The 27,742-nt window shown below is 35.5% G+C and overlaps 5 protein-coding genes across 11 annotated transcripts; 3 read left to right on the top strand and 2 right to left on the bottom strand.

The window, feature by feature from the left end:
* Positions 1-50: 50 nt before the first annotated feature.
* Tsp74F (Tetraspanin 74F) lies at positions 51-12,423 on the bottom strand. Of its 3 annotated transcripts, XM_017907052.1 has the most exons (8): positions 12,249-12,423; positions 11,888-12,174; positions 4,786-4,882; positions 2,644-2,838; positions 2,386-2,556; positions 2,167-2,259; positions 1,318-1,458; positions 51-988 (listed from the first exon to the last, which is right to left on the bottom strand). In XM_017907052.1, the coding sequence occupies exons 3-8, from the start codon at positions 4,861-4,863 to the stop codon at positions 941-943; spliced, it is 726 nt and encodes a 241-aa protein (XP_017762541.1). In that variant the 5' UTR covers positions 4,864-4,882; positions 11,888-12,174; positions 12,249-12,423; the 3' UTR covers positions 51-940. The 3 variants fall into 3 exon arrangements, with proteins under 3 accessions (XP_017762541.1, XP_017762540.1, XP_017762542.1); XM_017907051.1 differs by lacking the exon at positions 12,249-12,423 and having other exon boundaries at positions 11,888-12,187; XM_017907053.1 differs by lacking the exons at positions 11,888-12,174; positions 12,249-12,423 and adding an exon at positions 6,071-6,148.
* Positions 12,424-14,660: 2,237 nt separating this feature from the next.
* Positions 14,661-17,979, top strand: Tdrd3 (Tudor domain containing 3). 4 transcript variants are annotated; one of them, XM_017907036.1, is made up of 12 exons: positions 14,661-14,732; positions 14,802-15,005; positions 15,115-15,199; positions 15,284-15,483; positions 15,603-15,750; positions 15,809-16,042; positions 16,113-16,246; positions 16,317-16,562; positions 16,631-17,147; positions 17,237-17,350; positions 17,422-17,521; positions 17,610-17,979. In XM_017907036.1, exons 2-12 carry the CDS (start codon positions 14,965-14,967, stop codon positions 17,771-17,773), a joined length of 1,983 nt encoding a protein of 660 aa, XP_017762525.1. In that variant the 5' UTR covers positions 14,661-14,732; positions 14,802-14,964; the 3' UTR covers positions 17,774-17,979. The 4 variants fall into 4 exon arrangements, with proteins under 4 accessions (XP_017762525.1, XP_017762521.1, XP_017762523.1 ...); XM_017907032.1 differs by having other exon boundaries at positions 17,607-17,979; XM_017907034.1 differs by having other exon boundaries at positions 14,666-14,732; positions 14,826-15,005; positions 17,607-17,979.
* Positions 17,980-18,432: 453 nt separating this feature from the next.
* SAK (polo like kinase SAK) lies at positions 18,433-21,654 on the top strand. Its single transcript, XM_017907037.1, has 11 exons — positions 18,433-18,626; positions 18,695-18,790; positions 18,864-19,077; positions 19,154-19,266; positions 19,356-19,448; positions 19,534-19,815; positions 19,886-20,425; positions 20,489-20,794; positions 20,859-21,140; positions 21,211-21,390; positions 21,475-21,654. The coding sequence occupies exons 1-11, from the start codon at positions 18,588-18,590 to the stop codon at positions 21,652-21,654; spliced, it is 2,325 nt and encodes a 774-aa protein (XP_017762526.1). The 5' UTR covers positions 18,433-18,587.
* A 482-nt stretch (positions 21,655-22,136) lies between these two features.
* On the top strand, positions 22,137-24,399 carry M6 (neuronal membrane glycoprotein M6). 2 transcript variants are annotated; one of them, XM_017907040.1, is made up of 5 exons: positions 22,137-22,497; positions 23,001-23,137; positions 23,220-23,402; positions 23,484-23,634; positions 23,746-24,399. In XM_017907040.1, the coding sequence occupies exons 1-5, from the start codon at positions 22,494-22,496 to the stop codon at positions 24,060-24,062; spliced, it is 792 nt and encodes a 263-aa protein (XP_017762529.1). In that variant the 5' UTR covers positions 22,137-22,493; the 3' UTR covers positions 24,063-24,399. The 2 variants fall into 2 exon arrangements, with proteins under 2 accessions (XP_017762529.1, XP_017762528.1); XM_017907039.1 differs by lacking the exon at positions 22,137-22,497 and adding an exon at positions 22,739-22,862.
* A 1,142-nt stretch (positions 24,400-25,541) lies between these two features.
* PIG-L (phosphatidylinositol glycan anchor biosynthesis class L) lies at positions 25,542-27,067 on the bottom strand. Its single transcript, XM_017907042.1, has 5 exons — positions 26,527-27,067; positions 26,376-26,457; positions 26,065-26,261; positions 25,866-25,996; positions 25,542-25,785 (listed from the first exon to the last, which is right to left on the bottom strand). Exons 1-5 carry the CDS (start codon positions 26,837-26,839, stop codon positions 25,645-25,647), a joined length of 864 nt encoding a protein of 287 aa, XP_017762531.1. The 5' UTR covers positions 26,840-27,067; the 3' UTR covers positions 25,542-25,644.
* Between the last annotated feature and the right edge of the window lie 675 nt (positions 27,068-27,742).

Raw genomic sequence — 27,742 nt, 5'->3', positions numbered from 1 at the left:
ACATTTTCAAGGTCGCGATACATTAAGGTCATCGAGTTTCTTCTTCGTGTGAAATTAACTATCTTTATTTAAGTAGTATTATAACATAACATAGAGTCGTTTGTTCCGATGTACATTCCTATATCTAACGATTCTCTCACCTGACATTTCAAATATTTGTCTTCTCTCGAAGTTTGCTTCGTCGTTAATAGCTCGTGACAAATCCTTCACCCTATGAACCTACCCGCGCGTGTCTATTTCACCGTTGGATAGACAGGTTATGGGGAATGTATGGAGGACGTCCGAATAGAATCCGCAACGGGAAAACATTCTGACGTACGCGCATTTCGCTGAACGAATTAAAGAACGCGATTGGTTATCTGTCAGGGAAAGACACACGGTCATCCGACGCGAAATTCGAGCAACCTCTCGTCACTCCAACGGAATTATTCGTATATGATGCCTCGTGAACGGTCGTTTTAGAAAACACGCATATTTCGTAGATTCGCTTCGAGAATAGCAATGAAATAATTGAAATGCGGCCGAGTTTTTATGGACGTTTATACACGTTTCATATTTATTACGCGTACGAGGCACATAGTGTGTCACCATATAAATTACACGTATACAGTACACTATGTATAAAACGAGAATACGCACGTATTCCTATAAATTATAAAAGAGCAACCGTAAAACAAAGGTACATCGAGTATAATGCTAAATGTAACGAAGAAAACAGAAGAAAGTAAAGGATAAAGGGAAAAAACGGTGAGAACTGTACATTGGAAAGATGCGCGTGAAGATGCATTTTGATTCTCGTACTTCAGCTTAGGTACACTCAATGACGATGACGTTGATTATGAATTCATGAGTCGCTCGAGGACGGCTGACATCCACTTCTTCCTCTTCGTTAGCCTGACACGAAGAACGAAGCTGTCTTTTAAAGCACTCTGCTCTCTCGTCATTCTATCATCTTGAAGAGAACGCACGAGAATATCAAGCCGAGGAACTGCGAAGAAATATTAATTACGACATTAGAAAACAGTGTACGAAAACGAGGGAAAACGAAAAATCCAGGCATCGAAGTTTCTCCGACATTCTCTAGCTATTTCAGCGTATTTCGAAAACCGGGTTCTAAAATAGTTTAATAGGAATTCTAAAACGTTACGTTAACCCAGGGTATTATCGCAACAGTCGAAAGCGAGCGAAAAGGAAAAGCGTTCCCTTTTTTCCTCCTCGTCGCAAGAATTGGCAATGCTCGACGGAAAGACATTTGTTAATGGATTTTCGCCGACGTCGGAGTCGATTAAAATGCAAATGAAACGGAGAAAGTCCTACCATCAGGCACGCGAGTGCAATACCGGCGCCACCCATGGTTGACGCGTGCTTCTGCAGGTAAATCTGCGTTCCATTGATGCAACCGGCGAGATAGGTATTCGCGGAGTTTACCCTGTCTGGTCCAGTGTTGCAGTTGAATCGCTGTAACAGAAGATCGATCGAGTCGCCATGAGAAACAATTCGGCTTGAGAAAGTCGATCGAACCGGGTGAAAGCGTGAGACGCGAAGGCTCGAGGCCCGATTAACGGATTACCACGGAATGGATGCTTTTCTGAATGTAATCGATAGGTCGTGGTCGTTTCGAAATTCCGTGCAGAACCGTTCTATCGGGCTTTCCTAACAGCCCATCCCGAATCGCAAATGTTACGGATCGAGACTCGAAGTCCTCGCGTTACCGTTGGTCGATACCGTGGTAGATATCTGCTAAATCGGCTGTTGGTATTCTCTCTCGGTTGTTTCTCTTTTCAACAACGATTCGAACAAAGATAAGAATAAAAATGTTTCAGCAGGAAGATGACGCGAGTCCCAAGATGATGTGGTAGATTTACGCGACAAAAATCTGGAGCGTGAACACCGTTGTTTGCTAAAACATTCGCTCATGAATTATGCAAGTAGACACAAATTGAAAGCAATTATACTCGAACTCCAGACAGATTCGTATTTTTCCTCTCGGTTCTCGAAATATCATTGAATCTCATCGAGGTAATAACGCCTAGACCTCGTATAACGACGACTCGTGCGCGACGAGTGCCACGCGTAAATCACTAATTACTGCAATTACATATGCACGGATTCGCCGACGGCTATTTCGTCTCCGAGAACGAGCTCGTTAAGGAAATTAATCTTTACCTGGCCAGGTTGGATCTCGCGACAGCAGCTCTCCGGCACATTGAGCCCCAGATTTCCCCAATCCCTCCAGCCGTTTACGCCACAGCAATGGAGCTAAAATCATCGGTGAGCAAAAAGTGAGAAATATATTACTCAGACGTAGCAACCTCCACGGTGCTCGAAATAATTATCCGTGCGAGATTTGTCGCGAATCGAGAGTGTTCCTTGTCTCGTGCTTACCGTCGACTGCGTCGTGTCCCAGGCCTCTTTGACTACTTTACGGGTATCGTAAACTCTCATCGAACTCGACATTTCCCTCTCAAGCGTGCTCACTAGTTTTTCACGGAACACGTATGCGAGCACTCCGCCAATTAACATGGTCACGAACAGGAGGAACAGGATGATGAAGTACTGGAATCAATTTTTTGCCTCCGTTATGTAATTCAGACGGTAGGTCCTCTGCTAGCGGCAAACATAGTGTCGAGTAACAAGATTTACCGTGAGAAGCATGCATTTGACTTCTCGGGATGCACCGACGCAACCGAAGAACGCTACTAATGCGACGATGATCCCACCGGCTAGTAGAACGTAAACGGCGCCTGTTAGCAAATCGTTCCCTACTAATTCGCCTATCCATGGTACCTTATCCAACAGGGCCCACGTTGCCAGTCCGACTATAATCACTCCGCCGATCTGAAAAATTTAATTCCACCGTGTTACCTCGAGTAGAAACATTTTAATCCGAAATTTATACACAGTACAGCGTTAACTCGTTTATAACACGGTTAATTCGATTCGCGTTGCACCTAGACTGCGTTAAGCGAGATATTAACACGTTCACTCGTGACCGAACTTTGTTCCACAGTGGGACCTTGATGCTCTTCGTTCCCCAAAGTGTCATAATTGTTCAGAACCATTGAAATAAATCATCGACTAAAAAATTTGGAATATAGGTAACTAGACCATATTGCGAAATAACCAGGTCACTGTTCAGCAATTCCAGATTGTAATTAAGGTTACTTTAATGTAGCATACAAATTGAATAGCACGGTGTGCTGTAATGAGTACTTTTTGCCACCCCTTGGAAACACGGTGTAAAGCTTGCATGGCAGTCGTCGTGTTATACTAATTGAAATTAGGAGAATGCAATCCGTGTTACATCGCAAACGTGTTTTTACGGTACCTCGAAGTACCGTGTTATAAGAGGGTTGGCCGCACACCTGGGACTCTTTTTACACAGCGCTGCGCCATGTAAAAGGTCGCGAAACGTGTTTAAAAAGTCGCGCGACTGAAGAAGATCACGTTAGAAAAGTGTCCATGGGAAAACGAATCGTGCGAAAGGGTACCGAGCAAAAAGGTACCAAAGCAAAAGGAGTCTTCGGTGTACAGGTAACCCTCCTATAACACGATAGATGGGTTCCTAGAAAATACCGTGTTGTGTGAAACCCTATTGTATGAGACCCAGAGCCAGTAGAAAAAGGTGGATTACTTTTCGAAAATTTAATAAAAACAAATTTTTTTTTCAGTTCTAGATAAACAACTTAATTTTTATTAACCCTTTGCACTCGACGACATTTTGGCTAGAGGAGAGTAGAAATTCAAAGATTCTCTACTAAAAAATTGACGATACTTTTCTGAGCAGTAAATAAAGAATTGTATAATAATAGAATTGTAGAATTATTTGATTTCGATACCTCGCACACTGTTACGTTACATTAAATTTGATATATTAATTAATATCAATCGCCCAAATTTTATGAAATGGTGACTGAAGATCACCTCTCGAGTGCAAAGGGTTAAAGATATAAATGTATGTAGAACACAAAACAAGAAAAAACAAAAATATTATTTTAATTTAAATAATAATTAAAGGTTTTTGCAATTTTCTTATCGTGTTAGAACGAAACCCTGTTACAGGATGCCGTGTTGTAGGAGGGTTCCCACAATTTATGAATCGTATTACAGTGAAACCGTGTTATAGGATGCCGTGCTGTAGGAGGGCTACCTGTACAGGTAACCCTCTTACAACACGATAGATAGGTTCCTAGAAAAAGCCGTGTTATGTGAAACCGTGTTATATGAGATCTAGAGCCAGTACAAAAAGAGGGGTTAGAGAAAAATAGTAATTCGAAGACTTTCTGCCATAAAGTCGACGATATTTTTAAAACGGCAAATCAGAAGTCGTATGCAAATTAAAATTAAATAAAATTATTTAAATTAAAATTATTTTGCTTCGATATTCCACGCATCGGGCAATTGTAAATTTGATATATTAATTAACATCCATCTTTAGAATCTGATTAAATGGCGACTGAGAGGCACCTCTCGAGTGCAAAAGATTAATTCTACATAAACAACTTAATTTTTATTAAAAATATAAAGGTATGTACAACACAGAAACAAAAAAAGAACAAAAATATTATTTTAATTTAACGCAACTTTAATTTAATAAATTTCTTCGTCGTCACTGCACATGTAGAAGTACAGTGTTGTACAAAAGTTTTTGCAATTTTCTTATCTTATTATCGTTCTATGTTAGAGCGAAACCGTGTTGTAGGAGGGTTCCCGCAAATTATGAATCGTGTTATAGGATGCCGTGCTGTAGGAGAGCTACCTGTACTCGGTTGCTCGAATACTCACGAAAATGATGAAGTTCACGAAGAACAAGGTATACTTCATACACCGGCCACAGCTGTCCATTTCCGTGCCGTACCCCATTTTTGCTTCTCTCCTCGATCTGCAAGCAATCACGGCGGGGCGATTAAATACGAGATTGAAACGTCGAGAGCGTTAAGTCTCGCGGTAAACACGAGGAATGCGAGAATCGCGAATGATCGACGCGTAAACTTGTTTACGAGCAATTCGTAGATTTTTCTCGAACGCGATTCGGTATACGCAAGATGATTAGACGAACGTGCTGAAAATGCGTTAACCGGTATCCCCGTTGGTCGATATGGTCGATACTCGGAAACTCTTGCAATGCAGTTTTGCAAACGCGACCGTACAAGGATCGAAAACGTTCGCGTAATTCTCGTCATTACGATTCCCGAAGACGAAGTTTGCCTAGACGGTTCGGTAATTGTTTCCGCGGTGACGTCACTCGCAGAAAACTCTTTCATGATTTCATAAACCTCGTGATCGTCCTCAATTTTTTCCTTCCGCCGACCCACATTCCCTCCTAGCAAATGGCCATCATTACGCCACCGCCTCTTTTAATTTCCAGTCCCGATTAGTTTCCAAACCGTCGCTGAATCTTAATCACCGACGCGGAAAATTTTAGGTTTCGCGGATCGTGCCATTGCCTTCAAACGCATTCTCGAAACCGAAAGCGTGCGAAACCGCGCTGGAAAATAGAAAAGCCAAGCTGATTTCCCAACGTCGAGAGCAAACCAACTCGGATTTCAAACACGGGTTTGACGAAGCTTCTTAACACGATTCCTGAACTTCGTTTACTTTGCTTGCTTTACTCGCTAAAGCCGAGATCCAACGAAATGCATCGCGAATTTTCGCGTATAAAGTTCTTCGAAGTTTATAGGATTTAAGTTGGTATTTTCTTATCATGGTAAATTTAATCAACGAAAAATTGTATTGAACATATGCTTCGACTATAGAGTTGATTGATCAACGAAACGGGTGTTAGAGGAATCATCGACATACATAATTAGATAATAAAAGGTAATCGTTCTGACGTTTAAGGAACTTATTAAAATTCAGAAAGCTTCGTTTACACAATGCTGATAAAAGACACGTAAAACAGGAAACGTTCACGTAATAAGCATCCATAAATTAAAAGAGAAACGACAAAGCTAATATGAAAATTGTGAAAATCCTCAATAGGGTTAACGCGAAATACATCATAATTAAGAGAAAAAAAAGAAATTCGAGACCGAAGAAATGCCGGTCCTCCGATCCGAGTTTCCCTTACCTACGACAAGAAACTGAGTATTATACAGTTTTGAGTGTTATGTTACACGCTATTACACCAGATAATCGCGAACTTTCCCTATATCGTAATTGCAAATCTCGCAGCAGGAGAAATGATCCAACCCGGAAGTCGATCGAACCACTTGTGCTGTATAGATGTTGGAATGACTGTTTAAACGATCTCTATCGTGCTTCCACCTATTTACAAATAAAACATTGTCCGGTGAGTCAGCCAAGAGCAACCGTGTACTTACACACCACAGTCTGTGGCTGCCTGCTAAGTAGACCGCGCGAATTCCTCCTCAACAGCTAGGCGCGTCACGTTTTCAAGATCACCGTCCAAGCGATGAGTAAGACCTGCTCGATTGTTCCGCGAATCACGTACGCCTACGTCGCAACTAGCTCGTGGATCTCTTTCGAAGGGATCGCGATCGATCCATTTGCATGTCGCACGAGCATCTCCTGGCCAGAGCTCAACCTTTGGTTAGGCCCGCAGGCCAACATCCGCCTGCACCTTCGCTCCGCACCTGCCACGGACCACGATGAACGACGACCTTCGCGCAGATGGAGGCGTAACGACGATTCCTCTTGAGGCCAATGCAAGTAGGTCGTTTCGGGCCGGTGGTTGATACATCGTTATGGTTATCGAGATGGAATTTACAGGCTAGGGGTCTGCTTTATGCATATCCTTCGAAAGTGCAACACGAGATCATCGCGTTAACGGTGCACTTAAGAGAACCAGGCGTTGTTTACGCCAAGGTGCAATTAACGCCTCGTCTTAACGCTAAATTACCATGACGAAGACGAAGTACATAGACAAAGAAATAAGATAAGGAGGATTTTTGGAGACTGAAACGCGTGGAGATATTGGGAAATTGGTTATACCTAAGTTAACCCTTTGCACTCGATTGTCGCCATTGCGGTGATATAATAAAACAAATTTTTAAAATATATACCATGCCATGGTGGTCATCAGTGACCGGAGATTGTCTCCTCAGTGGGGCCATGGTGGTCACCAGTGTTCGGCGATACTAATTTTTTAAATTTATATTTTTTGAAAATTTGAACAAGTAAATAAATAAAGAACTTTAAATAGAAAACGTTAATAATTTGCACGATTTTTTCTTTTTTTTTGCCATATTGTTTGATAATTCGTAATTATATCCTGAGAATAATAGGAATTTCAAAATGGCTGCCTGTTAATGACAAAGTAACATTTTCAATCTTCCACAGAGACTCGCTGGCGCCATTGTAAATACTCCCGGAGTAGCTGCTAGTCCATAATAAAAATTACACGGAGTTTCTAGTAGGTGATATTAAAAATTACTCGGAGTGCAAAGGGTTAAGAGAAAAATCGCAAAGGCGAGTCAACATGGCGACAACGTTGAACAGGAAATTTTTAATGAGAAATGTAAGAAGGTCCATTTTGGCTCCTGTACTAATAGATTTAGCCTTAACCCTTTGCACTCGACGATTTTTTGGCTAAAGATGAGTAGGAGTTCAAAGATTTTCTGCTATAAAGTTAACGATACTTTTTCCAGCAGTAAATAGGAAATTGTATAATAATTAACATGTAGAACTATTTGATTTCTATACCTTGCATACCGTTACATTATCTTAAATTTGATATGTTAATTAATATCCATCTTCGAAATTTTATCAAATGGCGACTGAAGGGAGCCTCACGAGTGCAAAGGGTTAATACTGAACTAGGCATAACAAGTTTATTATATTTTTCTAAACTCGATGACACCTTTTACGGTAAAATAAAAGAAGAAAATCACGTGTATTTCATTTCAATAGTTCATACGTAGTTACTTCTAATCAAGTTATTGCCTGGTACTCGTTACTTAAGCTCCAGGGTATTAAAAGAACCGCTCGAGTGCTATTTTATATTGACCTAAAGTAATAATTAACTACGGTATTCTCGGGAATGCACTTTTGGTACAGAGTGGTACAGGATGGGTAACGACGTAAGAAGATAAAAATACGAGTGATGAATATTTTAGATCTAGTCAGTGATTTTCAAGTCAGCGATTTTCAACCGGTATCTCGCGAGCTTGCATTCGAAGATTAGGACCTGGGTTACGACAAACTCGAGTTCGTCTATACAAACCTCCTATTTTATTTAATATCTCGAATACGAAAATTCGTTGATTCTCTTTCTATCGTCTATTCCAGTGATTCTCAACTACTATCCAAAATCACATTAGCGAGATATGAGAACTTTTGGAGCGAATGGTACCTGTTTACTTGGAAATAAAGATCTTTCCTGCTTTAGGTTGTCAAATGAAAAGATGACAAGGCTAATACATTACAAATTGGACGTTTCGATGTACAACAAAATTTCATACAGAAAAAAACGATTGAAAACCGCTGATCCAAGTGCTTCGCGTAATGAGTTGCGACTGATGATGGAAATAAAGATGATTCTATGTTATAGAAGACGTAGATGTACACTTTTAACAAGTGATTAAGCGGACATTTAAAAACACACAACATATATGCACGTTATCCATAGTGAAAGGGTTAATTATTCTCATCGTAACACCTTAATTACTATAATCCACGCGTACTCTGTTCGGATATGGATTACTGATGGTTCCAGCGTCGAGAGAGCTGCTGGTAATATTCCGTTTTCTTCACGATCTTGATCCTTATCGCGTGGTTTCGAAGACACGCGATATTCCACGATCTCGAGGTGTTGGCGCCTTGGTTGTTCACTCTCAAGGAGTTATTCAATTGTCATGCCAGCGTAATCTCGGGCAATTTTCCTCAACGGATTTGACCTAGATGGCGGAAACTCGGACGAGTTGGGAATCGGTATGACAGGGAAAGAATGGCGTTATTTACACTCGGAACGACAGTTTCCAGGGGCGTACGTGCGCGCCAACATTTCGATTTCCGTTTCACAATTACAACCATTAGCTTCCTTACGCGATCGTTATCTGTTCAGGGAAACAGTGCCGCTGGTGCTTATAAAGCATTCTACGCTCGCAATTTAGCCCATCAGATTATTATTATTCTCCACTTCCTTCTTTTCTCTCTTTACAGTTTTTTCCCTCTCTTTTCCTCCTTCTGGTATTTCCATCGGCGATTTCATCGACTTCATCGTTTTCATCGCGACAGACATTTCATAACGGTGACGTAACGTTTCCGGTTTCAAATGGTGATACACCGTTCATCGTGGAAGGTACGATTCGCTCGGGTATTATACGAAAGAGAAGACCAGCCGATCGACAGACAACGTTCCCCTTCGCAGCTCGATTCAGAGGCATCGTCTCAAAGCCGCGCGAGATCCTTCGCGATCAACGTCCGTGGCGTCTCGGCCATTGTTCACCGTGGATAATAAAGGCGAATTTACAATGGTGGCGCGAAAATTGTTATACGGCACGCTTTCGTGCCACGAATCGCTAAGGTCGTGTACACGCATTCATTACCCTTGATTATTTAAACTTACATCACAATTAATTCATATTTACTGTCACGCAAAAAGTAACGCTCTCACGTGACATCGCGTGTACACTCGCCTTTATCGATATCCGTACTCGTCGTTTCTTTCACCATGGGTGACCGTTTCTGCCTATACGTCGTTAAGCCCTCCCCCCAAGTGTCAGAGAACTCGACGTTTCGTGCGGAATTCTAGCTACCACGTTCTCGTTATCTCGGCGACACGATAACCCCCGATCAATTCCGAGTTAAGGGTAAATTTACTTGAACTTGACGTAACGCGACGTAAGGCGACGTAACGTGACGTAATTCGATGAGCGACAATTGAGAACCGCCTTAAACGCGCGAACGTTACGCAACGACTTCGTAGTGCAACGATATCGTATGCCGAGGGGACACACCGGTTTTGCAACGAACTGTAGAGGTGCTCTCGAGAGGCTCGGTCACGCACCGACATACATACTGCCTTAAAGACACGTTATACGAGAGAGAAAGTGGCGTCTCCCTTTGCATTAAGTAATCCACGGGCAATGTAAAACGCAAAAATAATAGAGCAGCTGCAGTGCCAGGACAAGTGACGTCACCAAGACGCTTCCTTCCTCGTCCTAAACGAGTAATGAGCAACCGACCACCGGGGCGCTACTAATTTAATTAGGACGACATAGCTTCCTTTCCGCGTCGTAATTGCGACCATTCGAAGCGACTTCGACGCGTATCGATCACTCCTTGGCGACTCCCGACTCGTATCCTATTCCTTTTTATCACCTACCCGCTTTACGAACCGATTTGCAGTCGTTAAAAAATTAAAAATTGGTCAGACATTTAGCAGAAGGGTAATAATAATAAGGACGGGGTCAGTTGGTCGTAATGACCGTCGGGAAATTACGAGTTGCAACGTCTTTGACTCTTTTCGCATTCCAAATGAGTCGAGCCAAGTTAAGCTGTTCCCATCGACGAGACACTATTGTGTTAAATGACCTATGCGTGACTCACGAACGCTGGACGAAAACTAACCCCACTTGAATTGATATCATCGAGTATAGATGTACCACTTGACCAATAGGGATGAGCGTCTCACGCTGCAGCCATGACTCGCAGCGATCGTTTTCTCCGGTAGGTTGCGTCTACGAGGCACCAAACGGTCGATGATTTATGTCAAAAACGCGAGGCGACGATAGAGAGTTCCGAGAACGTGGAATGCCGTCGAGGCGTTTCAGCGAATCAGCTAGAAGGTTAAGTGGACGATGAGAAAATCGTTAAAAACGCGTTTCTCGTGGCGAGTATGTGCGTCACAATGTCACGGACCATAAATTCGCAGCATTCGTTTCAATCTGGATTGTTTGTCGTAAAAATTACGACGTTGGTGCCAAAAAATTTAGTACGGCCCTGGTAATGGGAAAACTGAACGATTTGAAGAATTAAAGCGGGGAATTGAATAGTTGCGATTACACGTGAGATCGATATCGAAATACGTCACACGACGACTGACCTGGAAAGAAAACGAGGGTCGATGGTTAGGAAGAGAAAAGAGGAACGATCGAAGAAAAAGCCAAAGGGAGGACCCCTTCTTTCGGTCGGTCGAAAGTTACGTCGAACCGAGGTCACCGGGTTTTATTCTGCGTTGTACGATCGCCGGGACTCATGCTCACGATGCTCGCGCGATTACAATTACATGTACGCCTGCCCATTCTTTGCTCCGCGACGACGTATAAAACAAACAATCGCGACAATGTCGCCACTCTCCTTAGCAATATGGATGCTGCGAAATTTTTAACCGTTACGATACGTCAAAACGTCGATATGTATCACGATATCGATATATCGCCGTTTTTCGACTATTGTGCGTCGTATAAATTCGTAAATGAACGCACTGCGCATGCGCTATCGCGAATACGCGACGTCATTCGCTACGATTGATCGTTCAAAATCGAAATTGCTCGCGCGGTATGGCGAAACGTAACACGAACCATCGCCAGTTACAACATCGTTGACCATAGCGACTTCGTGGAATTTGTATTTGTAGAAGTGACTTAATCCCAGCATTATCGCTCGAACGTGCTAAATCGGTTGTAATTGGACTTCCCGACCGATTCACGTTGCTTAAAACAGATTACCGCGCTATATTTTCATCCGTAAAGACACTGAGTCTGCGTTTCAAAACATCGAATTCACGCCGAACGATTATTAAAACAATGTGGTCGGCATTATAGAAAAAGATATCACGAGCAAACAGAAAACTATCGTTCGCGATTGGGAATCAATTGACAGCGTCGAATTCAATCTCATATCGATACAAAGCGAAGTTGTGTATAATTGATCGCAATCGACGATTGACACTGAGGTGAGATCGTTGAAGAATGTTACTTACTTGGTTACCGTATGTTCGGCCTCTCTTTCGTCGTCACCGGTGTTGGTAGTGAAGGAAAGATAAACAATTTCTTTCGCCGATGAAATGTGACACCGTTTCACGTAGCGCGGTCAAATGTTGCTTCGATAGTGGCAAAGTGGAAAAATCACTTAGTCCCACGATTTCGTCGAGTGGTACTAACGTCAAGGCGCGGCAGCTTGGAAAATCGTCGCTTTTAATTCAGGCACGAAGCTGCGGCTCGAGTATCGGCGTGGACACGCGCGATTTCAGGCCGGGTCTGAGTGAAACTGAAATGGTAAAACCGACACGACTTCTCTTTCTCGCTCCCTCTCTGTTTTCCCTCTCTCTTTCTCTCATTTACCGTGTTGCTCAGTCTCCCTGATTATTTCCCTCTCTCTTTCATATTATTTCCCTCTCCTTTTCGCCTTCTCACTCTCCCTCTTTCTGTCTCCTTCCCACTGTCTCGTTTCTCTTCTACTCCTTAGTCGAATCTCCTTTTTCCACCACGAGTCATCGTTTACCGTGTCCCCATCGTACCTGTGCGTACCTAACGCAAATCCTCGTTTCTATATGCTGCGTGTATCCATTGTGCGATCCAACGCGCGGAGAATCCACGCTTCGAAGAGAGGGGCAGACTACCGAAAGTGGGGTACAACAGCGTCTTCGACCGTTGCGTGTCAGATATATGCAACGAGATACATCTCGTATTCTTGTATCGCATGCCAGATGGAGTAGATCGACGCCCTGTACGTACAGAGTACATATTAGCCACGGTAAACGAGATTCAATGAACGTCTGTGTCTTATTGGTCTTGTATCGATGTAATCTAGGTCTAACTTATTTCAGCTTGCACGATAGTCGTCTGTGAATAGTCGTTCTTCCTGCCATGATACAACCGACGGATGAATGCGACGGCGTGTACGTCTCGCACTGAAACGACGTTTCGTAATATTATATTCGAATGAATTCTTACGTTCACTCGATGTAATTACCATGGCTTTTGTTTGGCATAAGGAATTTGCTATAGCTTATAAGACATCTAGACGTTACCTATTATGAATCTTCGATCGATTGGAATTGTGAATAAAAGTTTGTGTTTGTTTTCGTGGTAGTGGAACACACGGTGAACGGCATATGTGTGTGTGTGTGTATGTGTGCATATATTTCTTTTTGTCTGAAATTCCGTGAAACATAAATTGTATAGTATGCAACATCGAAATAATCTATGTTTAGAATCTTGAGTAACGCGAAGAATATATAGTTTATACGTTTCCAAGGCTACAAATGGTAGAATCATTCCGTGGAAAGCCATAGTGGTATTATTTATATCTAATCCATATCCATGCGCCTGTAATATCATAATTTTTATTTGGTAAACCTGACCTAGTAATACAAAAGTAATTTCTCCCATATTTCATAAGATTTAATTAAAACGCGAGATGTCTTTAAACAGATTTATGTTTGTACTTTCTTTTTAGAAAATACAGTCATTCTATTTTCGATATAATAGTATAAAATGTAAATACCATAAATGAAATTTCTAGGGGTAATAAATTTATGATCGTTATGATGTGTGTATCCAATTGCAAAATTTGCTGCTGCATTGGTAATATGGGTGGGTCTTATTCTTAATCGTGTCTATACCATTCCGTCATTTCCAAAGTTAGTTCCTATCTGATCTAATTTCATCGTTTGTTCAAACGAGACTCCACCCGAGTAATAATCATCAGCTCAAATTGGACCGATCAGCAATTGATGTCTTTCTTATCCTCCAGCACCATGAGGCCTGTTGGTGATAGTAACCTTTGTAAAATTCATCGATCGTTATCGATTTACGAATCTTGCGAAGTATATTTTGTAATTTCGAATTTATAAAATCGATCGTTATTAATTTATATCGTTTTTATATTTTATTTTAACTTACAAAATGGCTACGATAAATATGACTGAATAGGTTAATAAATAATTTGATAGGTTATTCAAAAATTAATAAAAATATTGTACTCTGCGATAGTTTTGTTTTATACTTACATAAATACAACAGTTACAATTCATGGAATTTCAAATATTCGAGAAACGTAACTCTTACAGATGACTAGAATTCGATTTTAGAACTTAACGCACGAAACCTACACTCATGACCCATTTTCTTCATATAACTATGTTAAAGCATCATTTTCAAATTACGATGCGTTACATTCGATTAATCCACTCATCTACTTGATCTCCTTTGGGTGATTTTTTACAAAATCTGTACGACACTGATTTCACTCTGTTTCTGTTTAGGCATAATTACTTTGTAACTATAGGGTAGACCTAGGCGAATCGAATTAAAATAAGAATTCATTCAAATTCTAATACCTTGATTTACAAATGGATACCGTAGTTTCCTTTTTTCTTTATTCGTCCTCTTTGCATCTATTCCGCCTTGTCGATTGTTTTGAGTGGCACATAGTGTCGACAAGCGTTACAAGAATGACGGTTATATGCGAATCATATAATTTTGTGCGAATTTAACAATATAGTTGAATTTCGTATTTAAAATAAGAAGTTATTAGAAATTTATGTTAAATACATGCTTATTTTATTCCTTATGTATGCTAGGAGTTCAAAAATGCAATGAAATATTACTTGAAATGTCAACAACATGTAATTTATTACAGAACAATATGATGCCTGTAGTAGTAGCACCTTGTTCAAATAATACTCGATGTATCGATACTAACTTATTGCTACATAGTACCGATATATCGATCTTAAAATCACTGTGCACTAAATGTTCAAGATGGTGGCAAAGAATTCGAGGTTTAATAGGCGCGGTTCCTTTTGTTCGTTATTTGGACAAGTAAAGTGGCACTGTAATGCATAATAAACGATTCTGATTAGCTGTAAAAATAGCTGCTTTTGATTTTAGGATTATTGATATCTTGACGATTAGTTTTCTACTGGTTAACACGTCAGCTGACACATGTTTATGTACAAGTCGAATGTACGCATGTAACGTGCATGAAATTTCACCTGAGAAAGTTGCCGAATCAAAACGACCGTTTCACTGAGAAACCTGGTTCGAGAAAAAAATGACAGTGCATACTATGGAAAAATTGAAAGAAAAGGGGTGGTTCGTATAAAAACTCGTGTATTTTATTATTTATGAACACTGTCGTTCAAAAACACAAATATCAGTTTTTAAATTTGGACATATAAATATTTGTAAATATTTGCGTTAGGTACATTACAGATCATGGTTATAATACTGCGAGTGATTCTGGAAGTATAAATGATATACAGAAAATTATCAAGCGATTATTGGATGTAAGAATAGTTCCTTATATAACATTTTCTCAAGAATATAATTACTCATATATTTTAATTCTTCTTTTTTTGTACATTGTATAGCTTGATTTAAGAGAGGTTGGTAATGGTCAAGGAGATATAACTCAGGGTAATATAGTATTACAAATACAGAAAATACGCAATGTAGCTGTTCCTAAAAACATTGAAGATTCTCGGTCAGCTCCTCGTTTGTTAAAATTCTTTTTAACAGATGGTAAAAATAATTTTCAAGCTATAGAAGTTGAACATATACCACCATTAAGGTAAAAAATCAAAGCTTTATTAATTATATAGATAATATTAATTATTTCCATGTTATAAATTTATATGAAAAACCAATCTGGTGAATTTTGAATTTTTGGTGAGTTTAATTATATTACAGTTTAAATACACCTCCTGGTACAAAAATACTAATTGGTCATGGAAACTTACCAATATCTCATGGAATTATTTTATTAAGACCATCAAACATAGCACAAGTGCTTGGAGGAAAAGTAACAAATCTTGTAGAAAAATGGGAATTGAACAAAGTATGTTATATCATTCAGTTCTAGTTTATATGAAATTAAGAAATATATTTTTTAACAGAAATTGGCATTGCATACAAGAATGAGATCAGCAGAAGAAGGTGGCCCACCACCATGGATACCATTTGGAAAGAAAATTACAAAAGTTCCTGAACATGACAGAAATTTTAAAGCTTTAGCAGAAAAAGAAAAGTCTAGTAAAGAAAATACAGAATTTGAAGCTCAACGTAAGGATGCTATAGCAGAAGCTGCTAAACAAGGCAGTAAGAAAGCTTTTGGTGGAGGAAATAAACAGGTATATGCTATTAAGTATATTTACTTTGGTTAAATTTAAAACAGTTTTATCTTACATAATTACTTTACAGCTCCTAGATCACAGTGTACAAAAAATCGTAGATCAAGGTTTTTCTATAGAACAAGCAGAGTATGCCTTAAAAGTTAATCGAAATAACGTTGACAAAGCTTTAAAAAGCTTGCAGAAAACAGATAACAGACACAAGTATATCCATTTCTTTTATGTTAATATATTAAATTTATATAATTTTTTAATTATTGATTCCTCATTGCAGTTCGTTTAAAGAACCACGAGAAGCGCGAGAACCACGAAATAAACGATTCGATAAAAAAAGCGAGGAAGGTAAACCAAGTAGTGGAAAAATATCGCTTTTTGATTTTCTTGAAGATAAATTACCTCTGCAATCTGAATCTACGGAATCGAGTAATCCATCTCAGAACAGTTATACGCCGAATACTGAAAACAGTTATGATAAAATTGAACTTAAAAATAATGAATCACAAAGTGGAAAAAGTGGAAGGTATGCTCCATTGCTAATAGAATTTTTTTCTGTCATATAATTTGGTAACTGAAGTTTTCTTCATGTAGATCTCAGAAAGGAGGTCGTGGGTATCAAGTCCCTCCAAGACATTTAGAAGAAAATAAGAATAGCAAAAAATCAAACTTTAATAATTCTAACACTCAATACTCGCAGTATAATGGAGGGAATCATTCTCAACAAAATAAACCACCGAGATTTCAACGAAATCAGGATAATCACAGTTATTCTCAACAAGATACTTTAAATAAAACGTATCAGAAATCTCAATTAAATGATTCCAGAAATTATAATGTGCATACACGTACGAATGGAACAAATATTATGAATAGTAATAATTATTATAAAGCTCCGCAAGATCAACAAGGAAAACATTTCGGTGCTGGCAGGAATTATAATCACTATGATACTGAAAATTCAGGTGGCAAAGGGACTTTAGGATCCAACAATCAAAGGAGTCAAAACCAATACAGTAACAATCAAAATACCAATGTTTCTTCTGTTGGCAGTACTTGGGTTTGGCGCGTAGGTGATGAATGTCTAGCCAAATACTGGGAAGACAATAGGGTGAGATAGTATAATCGATTATAATCAAAACCTTGTTGTATTGTCAGTTGTATTATTATAAATTTTCAATTGTTATTTTTTAAATATAGTATTATAACGCGAAAGTAACAGGCGTATCAGACAGGACATGCGTTGTGCAGTTTAAAGGATTTGAAAATTATGAAGAAGTACTTCAAGTGGATTGTTCACCTATAACAGATGATGTATGTAAAATATACGTGGATGTAATTTTAATATCATACATAGATAATAAATAGTTTGCATTTAAATGTAGAATCAAGCTGTTCAAGATTATGTTATGGATCAAAAACAATCGGATCAACGATTTAATAATAGGCAGTTACGATATGACCAAACTCAAAATCATATAACTGGTAAATCTACAATTTTTTTGCAATATTTAAATTGTCTATATTTCAAGTATATAAAGATGAAAGTTATTTATAAAAGTTTCTATAGCAGGTATGGAATTTCGAAGAGGAGGAAGTGGTGTTGTTCCTGCAAATAAATTTGCTTATAACAAAAAACGTAATCAACAAAGAAGCACACAACCCATTTATCAACCTCCGGCACAACGATGTCAAAATCCTATGCCTATGAATACTCAAAATAATTCCTTACTTTAATGTAATGTCAGTCTTTTTTTTTTTTAGTAAAAGTACTGAACATCGCTGAGTTATTAATTGTAGTTGTGTTATTTCTAAAGACTGACCTAATGAAGAGAAAAGTACTCCATACTTTTCATGTATGGTAGTTTAAATCATAGGTCAATAATATAAAACGCGATGTAAACGAATCCTGTGCCACAAATAATTCATAAATGAAAGGTGTAATAAGTGTACAATTATAGTATGAATTATTTCCTTACACAGTGAAAGTGAAACTAATAATTAAAAATGTAAATGTAAGGTATTTATTATAAGAACTAAACATCAAAATATTTATATTGTAGATTAATCATGTACTAATGTCAAAAGAATGTGCAGCATTTCAATATTTCGTCCAATTTCGCTAAAACATTAATACAATCCGAATGCATAATATAAAAATTGTGCTGTATATTATTTGTAATTAATTTGTAATTACCGTTATTTAGTATGAATTACAATTGTGGACATTGAAAACACATTTAAATTCACAAAAAATTCGAGTAATTTTATTATTGTCCATTTAATCCTATTATAGTTATATTATAAATTGGTTATTTTGCGAACATTTTGAAGTGACAAATAAAATCTGTTTTTAAAACGCCACCTATGGAATTTGAAAGTATGTGAAATTTAAATATGGCGAACGCGCCATGTCATTTCTATTTACAAATTTATTAATAAATTTCCTAAATGTATTTAATTTTAAAAAAATTATATACATAGAAAAGGTGGTATTTAGTGATCGTGGTGAGTGAAACGGCTATACGGCTTTATCACTAGAGTGCTGGAAATGCCACCGCTATCGGGAGGATTCGGTGAACAAATAGAGGTTAGATTTTTGAATTTGAACACTTATTTATTTTATTATAACGTTAAATTAATAATGTTTAATCCTAGGATTACGAAGTATTAAACTTACTTGGGAAAGGAGGATTTGCAAGTGTATATCGAGCAAAATGTCTTCGCAGTGGTATAGAAGTTGCAATAAAAATGGTAATTCGAATGATCTTTGAGGTTAAATATGTCTACACATATAAATGTACATCTATTTTATAAACAATTTCAGATCGACAAAAAATTAATGCAAGCTGCTGGAATGGTGGGTAGAGTACGACAAGAAGTAGGTATTCATTCAAGGTTGAAACACCCAGCAGTACTTGAATTGTACACATTCTTTGAAGATGCCAACTATGTTTATTTGGTGTTAGAATTATGTCATAATGGAGAACTACAACGTTTTCTTAAAATACAGGGCTCTCGTGCAATACCTGAAGAGCAAGGTATTAATACAAATAAATTCATAATTACTGTTATTTTATCAGTTTATATATATTATATATATTTTTATCATTTTAGCTGGCCGTATAATAAGACAAGTAGTACAAGGATTATTATATTTACACTCACATCAGATACTTCATAGAGACATGTCTCTTTCTAATTTACTTTTAACAAGAGACATGCAAGTGGTAAGAAAAATCATATAATACAATTATATTATTCTTTAATTAAGGTAATTAAACTGAATATATAGAAGTCATTCAATATTGATTCATAGAAAATAGCAGATTTTGGACTAGCTACTCAATTGACAAGGCCTGATGAGAAACACTTAACTATGTGTGGTACTCCAAATTACATATCACCTGAGGTTTGCCAAATGTTTCATGAATATGTTTAAAACATATGAACACATTTATTTATTGTACTTTTTATATTTTTTTATATTATTATAGATAGCAACAAGATCATCACATGGGTTAGAAGCAGATGTATGGAGTCTAGGATGCATGTTATATACTTTATTAGTTGGCAAACCTCCATTTGATACAGATGCCGTTAAAAGTACTTTAACACGTGTAGTCATGGCTGATTATGTTATGCCAGCACATTTATCAGATAATGCTAAAGATCTAATAGATAAATTATTAAAAAAAAATCCAAAGGACAGAATTCGTTTGCGTGATATACCGAAACATCCATTTATAGCTAATTTGGAAAGAAATAAATTACACAGTGTAAGTAGTGACTGAAAAATCACATAAAACAATTATTCATCTAGCTTATTATAAATATTTATATCAATAGGAAAAGAATAATATGAGTAAAGGATTATTAGGAGATGGTATGATTGATTCAGGAGTTGGAAGAACATTATCCTCATATGGAAGACCAAGAATGCGTTCTAGGTCAGAAGAAAGAATGTCAACAATGCCTATTATGTCGAATGGTCTTGGACCTATGATTAGTGCAAGAAGTGAAGCTTTATCTGAGCCTATTGTAAAAACGCATTCACGTAAAACAAATTATATCGATTATTACGTTAAGCAAAATTCCGTATTAGTTGGAATACCACCACCACCACAAAGTAAAATTTTTTCACAATGTGAGCAATATAGCGGTTGCGACGTGTATCAAGATATTGACAAACACAAGTATGATAAATATAAAAAGAAAGAAAAGATAGAAAATTGTTTTGAAAGTACTGAAGATGGAGGAAAGTTACAAACTTCACCTTTGTCATCCGAAAGATTGCAACCAACTAGACACAGAACGAAAAATGCAATTCTTACTATTCTAGAAAATGGAGAAGTTTGCATAGAATTTATTAAACGTAGAAATGGCATCGTACGTACAAAAAAATTAATTGTTCTTAAAAATTTTCCAAATATAATTATCTTTTTGTTACAGGAAAAAATAAGTGAAGTATGTCGAATATCAAGTGATGGTTTAAGAGTTATTCTCTACAAACCAGCAGCTCCAACAGATGTTGGTGGCCAACCACCCGCGTTACCTGCTCGTGGAGCAGATAGTATTTATTCATACGAAAACTTACCTCCGCGCCATCACAAAAAATATGTATATGCTTCTCGTTTTATAAAACTTGTAAGAGCAAAAACTCCAAAAATAACACTGTATAGTCAACAATCAAAATGTTTATTTATGGAGAATGGTCCACATCCAGATTGTGAAATTCACTTTTATAATGGAGTAAAGGTACAGAAATAAATGTTATAAATTATAAACGATATTAAAAAAATTAAGATTTTAATCGTTATAGATCGCATGCGTTGATGGTGTCGTAAAAATAACTGAAAGAAATGATGGCCCTATTTATATCGAGGGTGAATTTCCACCACATTTCGATGATTATTATGAACATTATTCAGAATGTTATCAGCGTTGTTTGTTATTAGAGTCTACTTTAACATCTTTGGAAGCAGCTACAGGACATTCTTGTTTTCCTATTATTATTGGACGTAGGCCTAATACGGCCTTAAATGATTCTCCTTGTTTACAAGGGAAAGAAAATATTTCGCAAGCAACAAATAATACACCCGTGGTATGTAGTCAAATATATTTTCTTATAAAATATAATGTAAAAAGTATACATTTGTTTACTAATACTTTAGATGCCATCCTTTGATGCTAGTTCCGTTATTTCAACGGTAGCCTCACGATCACGAAAAATGAAATCGATGAGAAATACAAGTAATAATACTTATAAAGTAGTAGTTCCGGGTATAGGTACTGCAACACAATTATCTTCGGGAGATATTTGTGTTGATTATAAGGATGGTTCTACTTTAACTGTAAGTACACTTTTAAATACTAGAATATTAAAAACTTAATTTATCAAAATAACTGTATAATTTGATTAAATTTATTATCTATAGGTAAGTCCTCCAAGCTATGGCGGTGGTATAGTTTATGAAAGTAATAACGGTACTGTTACTAAATATAATCAACATTATCAACAAAACTTGGAAGTACCTCACGTTATTAAAGAAAAATTACATCAATTGCCAACAATTATTAAATATCTTTTTCAACCGAAACACAAAAATATCCGGTAGTTTTAAATATATATTTAGACATTAAATATTTTATATAAACTATAGATTTAAAGTAGTTTAATGATAATAAGAGTAAAACTATTTTTATACATTTACTATGACATATACTGTATCTTTTAATTATGAAGAAATTGATTTTTGGAATATAATAAGACAGATACATTTTATTATTTTTTTTAAATATATTTATATCTGAATTCTAATTTATAAAATTCTATAATAAAAGAATCAATATTTTTATGTAATTCTATAGGAAATTTAAATTCAAATGTAAATTTTAATCAAATTTAAAATAAAGCTATTCAAATCAATGACACCTAGAAGTATTATAAGTGTAAACTAAAATGCTAATTAACTAATTGACAGTATTAAAAGGAAACACAGTGTTTAATTTTCCGAACAATTTTTTGAGAGAACAACGATCCCATTCACTTTTACCTTTTTGTCGCCATATTGGCTTGTTTTAAAGGGTTATTAAAAAACAAATGATATTTCGAGAACATGTATATTTAAGTTAACTCGGAAAAATGACTGTGTAGTGTTAATGTATATTGCTTCACTATTACAAATTATTTTAATAAAACATATAGAAATATTAAAGAAAGATAGAAGCTGATAATAACATCAGTATGTCGAAATCTATGGGGTCTTCGTGAACAAATGGTGTAACGTACGGATGTGTAATTACGAGCCGCGTGTGGGATGTTATTCACTAATACAACAGAATGACATTCAATTACGACATTAATTGAGAGAATTCTAACGTGTAGTCTCGGGATCAACAACGGGCAGTGCCCATTTAAAACGAACCTAACCTTGAACACGAATAAAATCGAAAAATGGGTAAGCAAAAAAATTTACAATAATTTTTTTATTATTCAAGATAGGGACATAAAGGTAGGTTGTTACTCGGAACAGTAGGAATTTCGTAGTAGGAATTCAATATCACGCGCAATCACGTACGGTACGCATCATAATCTTATCTATATATATATATATATATATATAAAGATTACTCATTCATCGTGTTAATCATCGTTTAACACCTCAATCAATCGGATGTTGAAGTTGTTTATAATTAAATATGAGAAATCAACAAGATCCAAGTGATATCTTGCCGTTACGTAGACGATTTGAAAGCAATTTTAGTGTAGATAGATTTTCCGAAAGAAGTCTTCATGGGTTTGATTATGACAATCGATCTTGTAGTAAGTTCTTTTTAATGTAAATGTATATATTATTACATAATATTTAAAAAATCGGTAGTACTTAACATTATAATATTATTTTATTATTTATTTACACAATATTAAGTTATGTATAAACCAATTTTTTACTATTTGTAGGGAGCATGTGTAATGACTGTATGGCTAGAGTGCCATATGCAACTCTTATTGCAACAATAGTGTGTTGCTTAGGAGTAGGTATATTTTGTGGTACAATGTATAGAGGTGTTACATTAGGTTCTTTAATGATGGATCAGGTAAGTTATTATAATAATTATTTTATAATTCTTTTATGTTCTGTTATGTTTAATGTATTTAATCATTATCATATGTTACAAGGTATTTCATTTAAGACTCGGATACTTGGAAGCTGTTCAGTTAACTTTCGCAACAATTGGTGCTAGTATGGCAGCTTTGGGTTTTATGATATTATGTGTTGGTTGTCTTGCAACTGGAGCTACAAGACATAAAGTATATAGAGCATGGAGGTCTAGAGTTGGTGGACGTATTTCTTGTGCTGTTGTATGTAACTTTATTATTATAGATTATAATAGTATCTGCAGTATGGAGAATAGAAAAAGAGATATACTTTATATTTTTTAGTTCATGACAATCACTTATATACTACAACTAGGTTGGCTTCTAATATTTGCATTTATGGTTATAATTGCTTGGATTTTTACTATATTCTGGGGTTTATGTAGTAATCCTAGTGTCCAATCTCTTGATAAATGTATTGATTTTACCCAATTTAGTAAGTTATTGTTTGTATAATAACTTGTATAAATACTTTTTTTTTTAATGAGTTTTTCAATTGATTAATTACTTTTGGGAGATTACATTTTATGTATTGTATTTTTTAAAGGTTTCATATTTCCAAATAACACAAGAATAGAGGATATGAAAGTATGTGGACCACAAGAAGTAAAACTATTTTGTAAAGATTTTGTTGAAAAGGCAGAAGTCATGTTTATTTTGGCAACCGTAGCTGCTATGTTGGTTGTGTTAAGTCTTGTACATTATTTGATGTGTTTATCTGCCAATTATGCACATATTAGGGATCATGAAAAGTTTCAAGAATTACAAGAACTTCAGTACCTGCAAGACCCAGGAGATCCAGACTCTCCCCAACCCGGTATGGGAACCTTGAGCTCGCATCATCGTGCTAAAGATAGATTCTAGGATACGGCCCGCGAGATCTTCGCGATGAATCCTTTATAACTCCAATATTCTTGTTTACAAAAGATTGAAGATATTTATTCTACAAGAATTGATAACTATTCGATGTTATTCTTCTCTATGTACCTAAATTCAGTATTCTACTAATTGATTAATGTTGTAGTAGTTTACTGATCGAGGATCTCGCGGGAACACTTTATGCCGTCCATATTCTGCGACTGTCTTGTAAGCATTTATTTTGTCTTAAAGCTATACATCCGATTTGAGGCAAATAAGAATTTCATCTTTCGTAGCGTTAATTTATTCGATTATTTGTTGAATTTCTATATATAGTATAAGACATACAAAAACATTCCATATTTCGTACATATTTGTTGACACAATGTACTTCTTTTCGTCTGAAACTACTTAGTACATATGTGCGAAATATAACAAATATAAGCGCACAGAGAATATACTTTCTATATATACTTTCTATATAAACTATATATCTTTATATATATAGTAAATAGTTTATATAAATATATATATATATATATACTTATATTTCATATAAACAAGTTTCTGCAGTGCATTAATATATTATTTAGTATTACAGTTTTCTTTTATATTGTCTTTATATTATATGAGACTGTTTATTGACACAGACTGTATCATTGTATTCTATTTAATATTGTTCTTATTGAGATTTTCTTATGTAAAAAGTACAGCTTTTTTGTACTTTCTTAAGATAAACTAAGAAAATTATTCACATTACATATTGCTATCAAAGTGTTGAAAAAAATGTCGAACATTTATTATTTTCTATTATGTTTTTCTTTCTTTCTTTTTTAACTTTCTAGTTACATTTCTAATAATTTCATTTCATAGCTAAAAAGTATCTCTAGGATTTATAATTCAATAATTATCATTTCTTATAGCATGAATAATTGAGTGTTACATTACAGGTCTATTGCTGTAGTATAATTATTAGAAAAAGATTAAATTTTACTGTGAAACGTTAAAATGACAATAGAAAAGTAGTTCAAATTGTATTTTATGCACAAATCTTAACTGTGCCAAATCTAATGCGATTTAAATTATAACAAAATTATTTAAATCATAACAATATTAAAAATGGCTACTTAAAATAGCAAGTTTAACTTGCAATAATTTCATACTTGCTCAAATTATTTAATGGTAATTCAAAGTTCTGTTGAGCGCTCAATAAATTAAAAATAAATATCATATTACACATATATAATAAGTACATATCAAATTGGAAATTACATTTTACTTTACACAAGTTTGTGATAAAACAATTATGTAAGAAAGGTTAACGCACGAATTATAATAAGTGTAATACAAAATGAATTTATTGTTATTCTTGCGATACATTTTTATTTCTAAACATTTGTATATTTCTGTAAGGTCGAATAAAAAATACTCTCTACTCGATATATACGTTTAATTCTTAAAAACAGTTTAAAAATTACTTCGGGAATCCTATGGCGATTGTATTATATATTAATAGATGAATTAAAAATTCGGTTTTAATTTATGTACAATTAATTGCGATCTGTACAATAGCATAAAGTAACGTAGATTACTCGTCATCAAACTGGAGATCCAACTCCAGATCAAGAGCACTCATTTCTTGGAAGGTATTAATGAACGTGTATCGCGAAAATATCATGTACAATTTTCGAAACCAAACATACTGTGACTTGTGTGCAGTCATAGCTTTCTATAAAAATAATTCGCACATATTAGCAACTATGAACGGAATAAATTTTTTGATTTTATATTTATTAGCTGCACACTTACTTTTATAATAGTTTTTTGATCATATGTTAGCAAATACCAATATGAAGCAGATAATAAGCTAATTGGTAAATCTAAAAGTTGTACATATTTTCTAATTATATTCACAGATTCTAAAATGTATAGTTTACAATCTGAAAAGAGACTGAGTTATTTAAAATTTTGTGCAACTTAATTCCATTCACCAATAAACAGTACTAACAATATGGTACTTTTTTTTCTATGCATAGTGCAGCTATAGCAAAGTATAAGGAAATGTGGTTCTTGTGTTTGCTTATACCATATTTATCAAATGTTACAACTGCATTGATTTTATAACATTCTACATACTGTAAAATACATTCTGCCACTATCTCTGTTGGCCATTGTACATTTTGATCATCAGGTAACTCTGTACTCCTATACATGTATTTATTGAACTAAGATAGAAGATTAAAAGCATAATATTTAACTATATTCAAATAATTAATAATAAGTTATTTTGTAAATAAAGCAAATGAAATAATCTCTTACATTATTATAGTTACATTATCTTCTGGAATTCCTAATATTTTTGTACACTGCCATAACTCTTCCTTTCTTCTCCTATCTCCACCTGAAAAAATACATAGAAATATCCTAACCCTTGGAATATATTATTTCCATATGGATTCAATAAGCGTACCATTGCTAAGACAGAGGAGGTAAATTTCACTAGCCTTTGATCTTGTAACCCAGTGCACCAGTGGACCAAAAAACATGACCTCATCGTCAGGATGAGCTGTAACTAACAGTATTCTGGCAGGTGGACCTGGAAACTGCCACGCTGTGTGGCTAACTTTCTTCAAGATTGAATAGAGAAAAATACAAACACAAAGATACGCGGTAACAGCTATTAATAACTGCCATGAAATTTCATTGATGTAAAACCACCACCAACAAATTATTTCATTAACTTGCATACTAAAGTATTCCCTAATTAAATTGAGATCTATCATCTTGAATGGTGATGTACCAACTATTTTCACTTACGAATATTACGGTCCTGTCATATTTCTGGAAGAGCAAGCTAATCCATTAAAATTTGGGATAACATTTCTCCGATTTAAAGGACATTCGAAGGTTATGTTATACACAAACGAGATAATAGGATTGAGCGCCATACTTGCATGCGTTGATATAAATTCAGTATTATGTTTATATATTTTGCTTTTGAAACTTTTATAAATTAGCAAATTCTCTTTTTATTTTAAGACGTAACTCTTAATATTCTTCACTAACATTCAAATTGTTTTTAATAATATTCAATTACACGACTAATGTATTTCAGTTCTAATACATTTCTATTTCAGTTTTAGTTATTTTACATACCGTTTACTGTTTTCTTTCATAAAATTTAAACATGGTTTAATAATAAAGCCTAAATTACTGATTACATTTCATACATATTTATATAGCATTTAAAAGAATATTATTGGAAACTAAATTTGTAATTTGACTTATTGTGATTTTTAGGTACCTTTTTATATCATAATTATATAAACAAATAAAAATTTATGCAATTAATTTGTTAACGTTATTCCTTCATTATTTTGAATTTTTGACCGCCTATAAATTGTTGACATTTTAACAGAAGTGTCAAGAAATAAAATTCCCTATACATGAAATTTGGTCATAAATCCTTTGAATCTTTTCAAAGGACTATATTTTTTATAACTTATTCTGTAACTACACTAAAAGTACATTTATTGTATTTGCCAGAAGTGTACTTAATTACTTATAAGTTACGTAACTTAGAATATTAGGAACAAAATCGATACCATGCCATTGTATGTCATTTAAGGCAACGAACAACGTGTCAGATACATTAAAATAGGTTATGTTTAGTAATATTTAAATTT

The sequence above is a fragment of the Eufriesea mexicana genome, unplaced genomic scaffold (genome assembly GCF_001483705.2).
Source record: "Eufriesea mexicana isolate 0111107269 unplaced genomic scaffold, ASM148370v2 scaffold6846, whole genome shotgun sequence".
NCBI classification, from domain to species: domain Eukaryota; kingdom Metazoa; phylum Arthropoda; class Insecta; order Hymenoptera; family Apidae; genus Eufriesea; species Eufriesea mexicana.
Note: the sequence above shows the minus strand (reverse complement) of the source record. Positions and strands in the feature narration are given on the sequence as shown.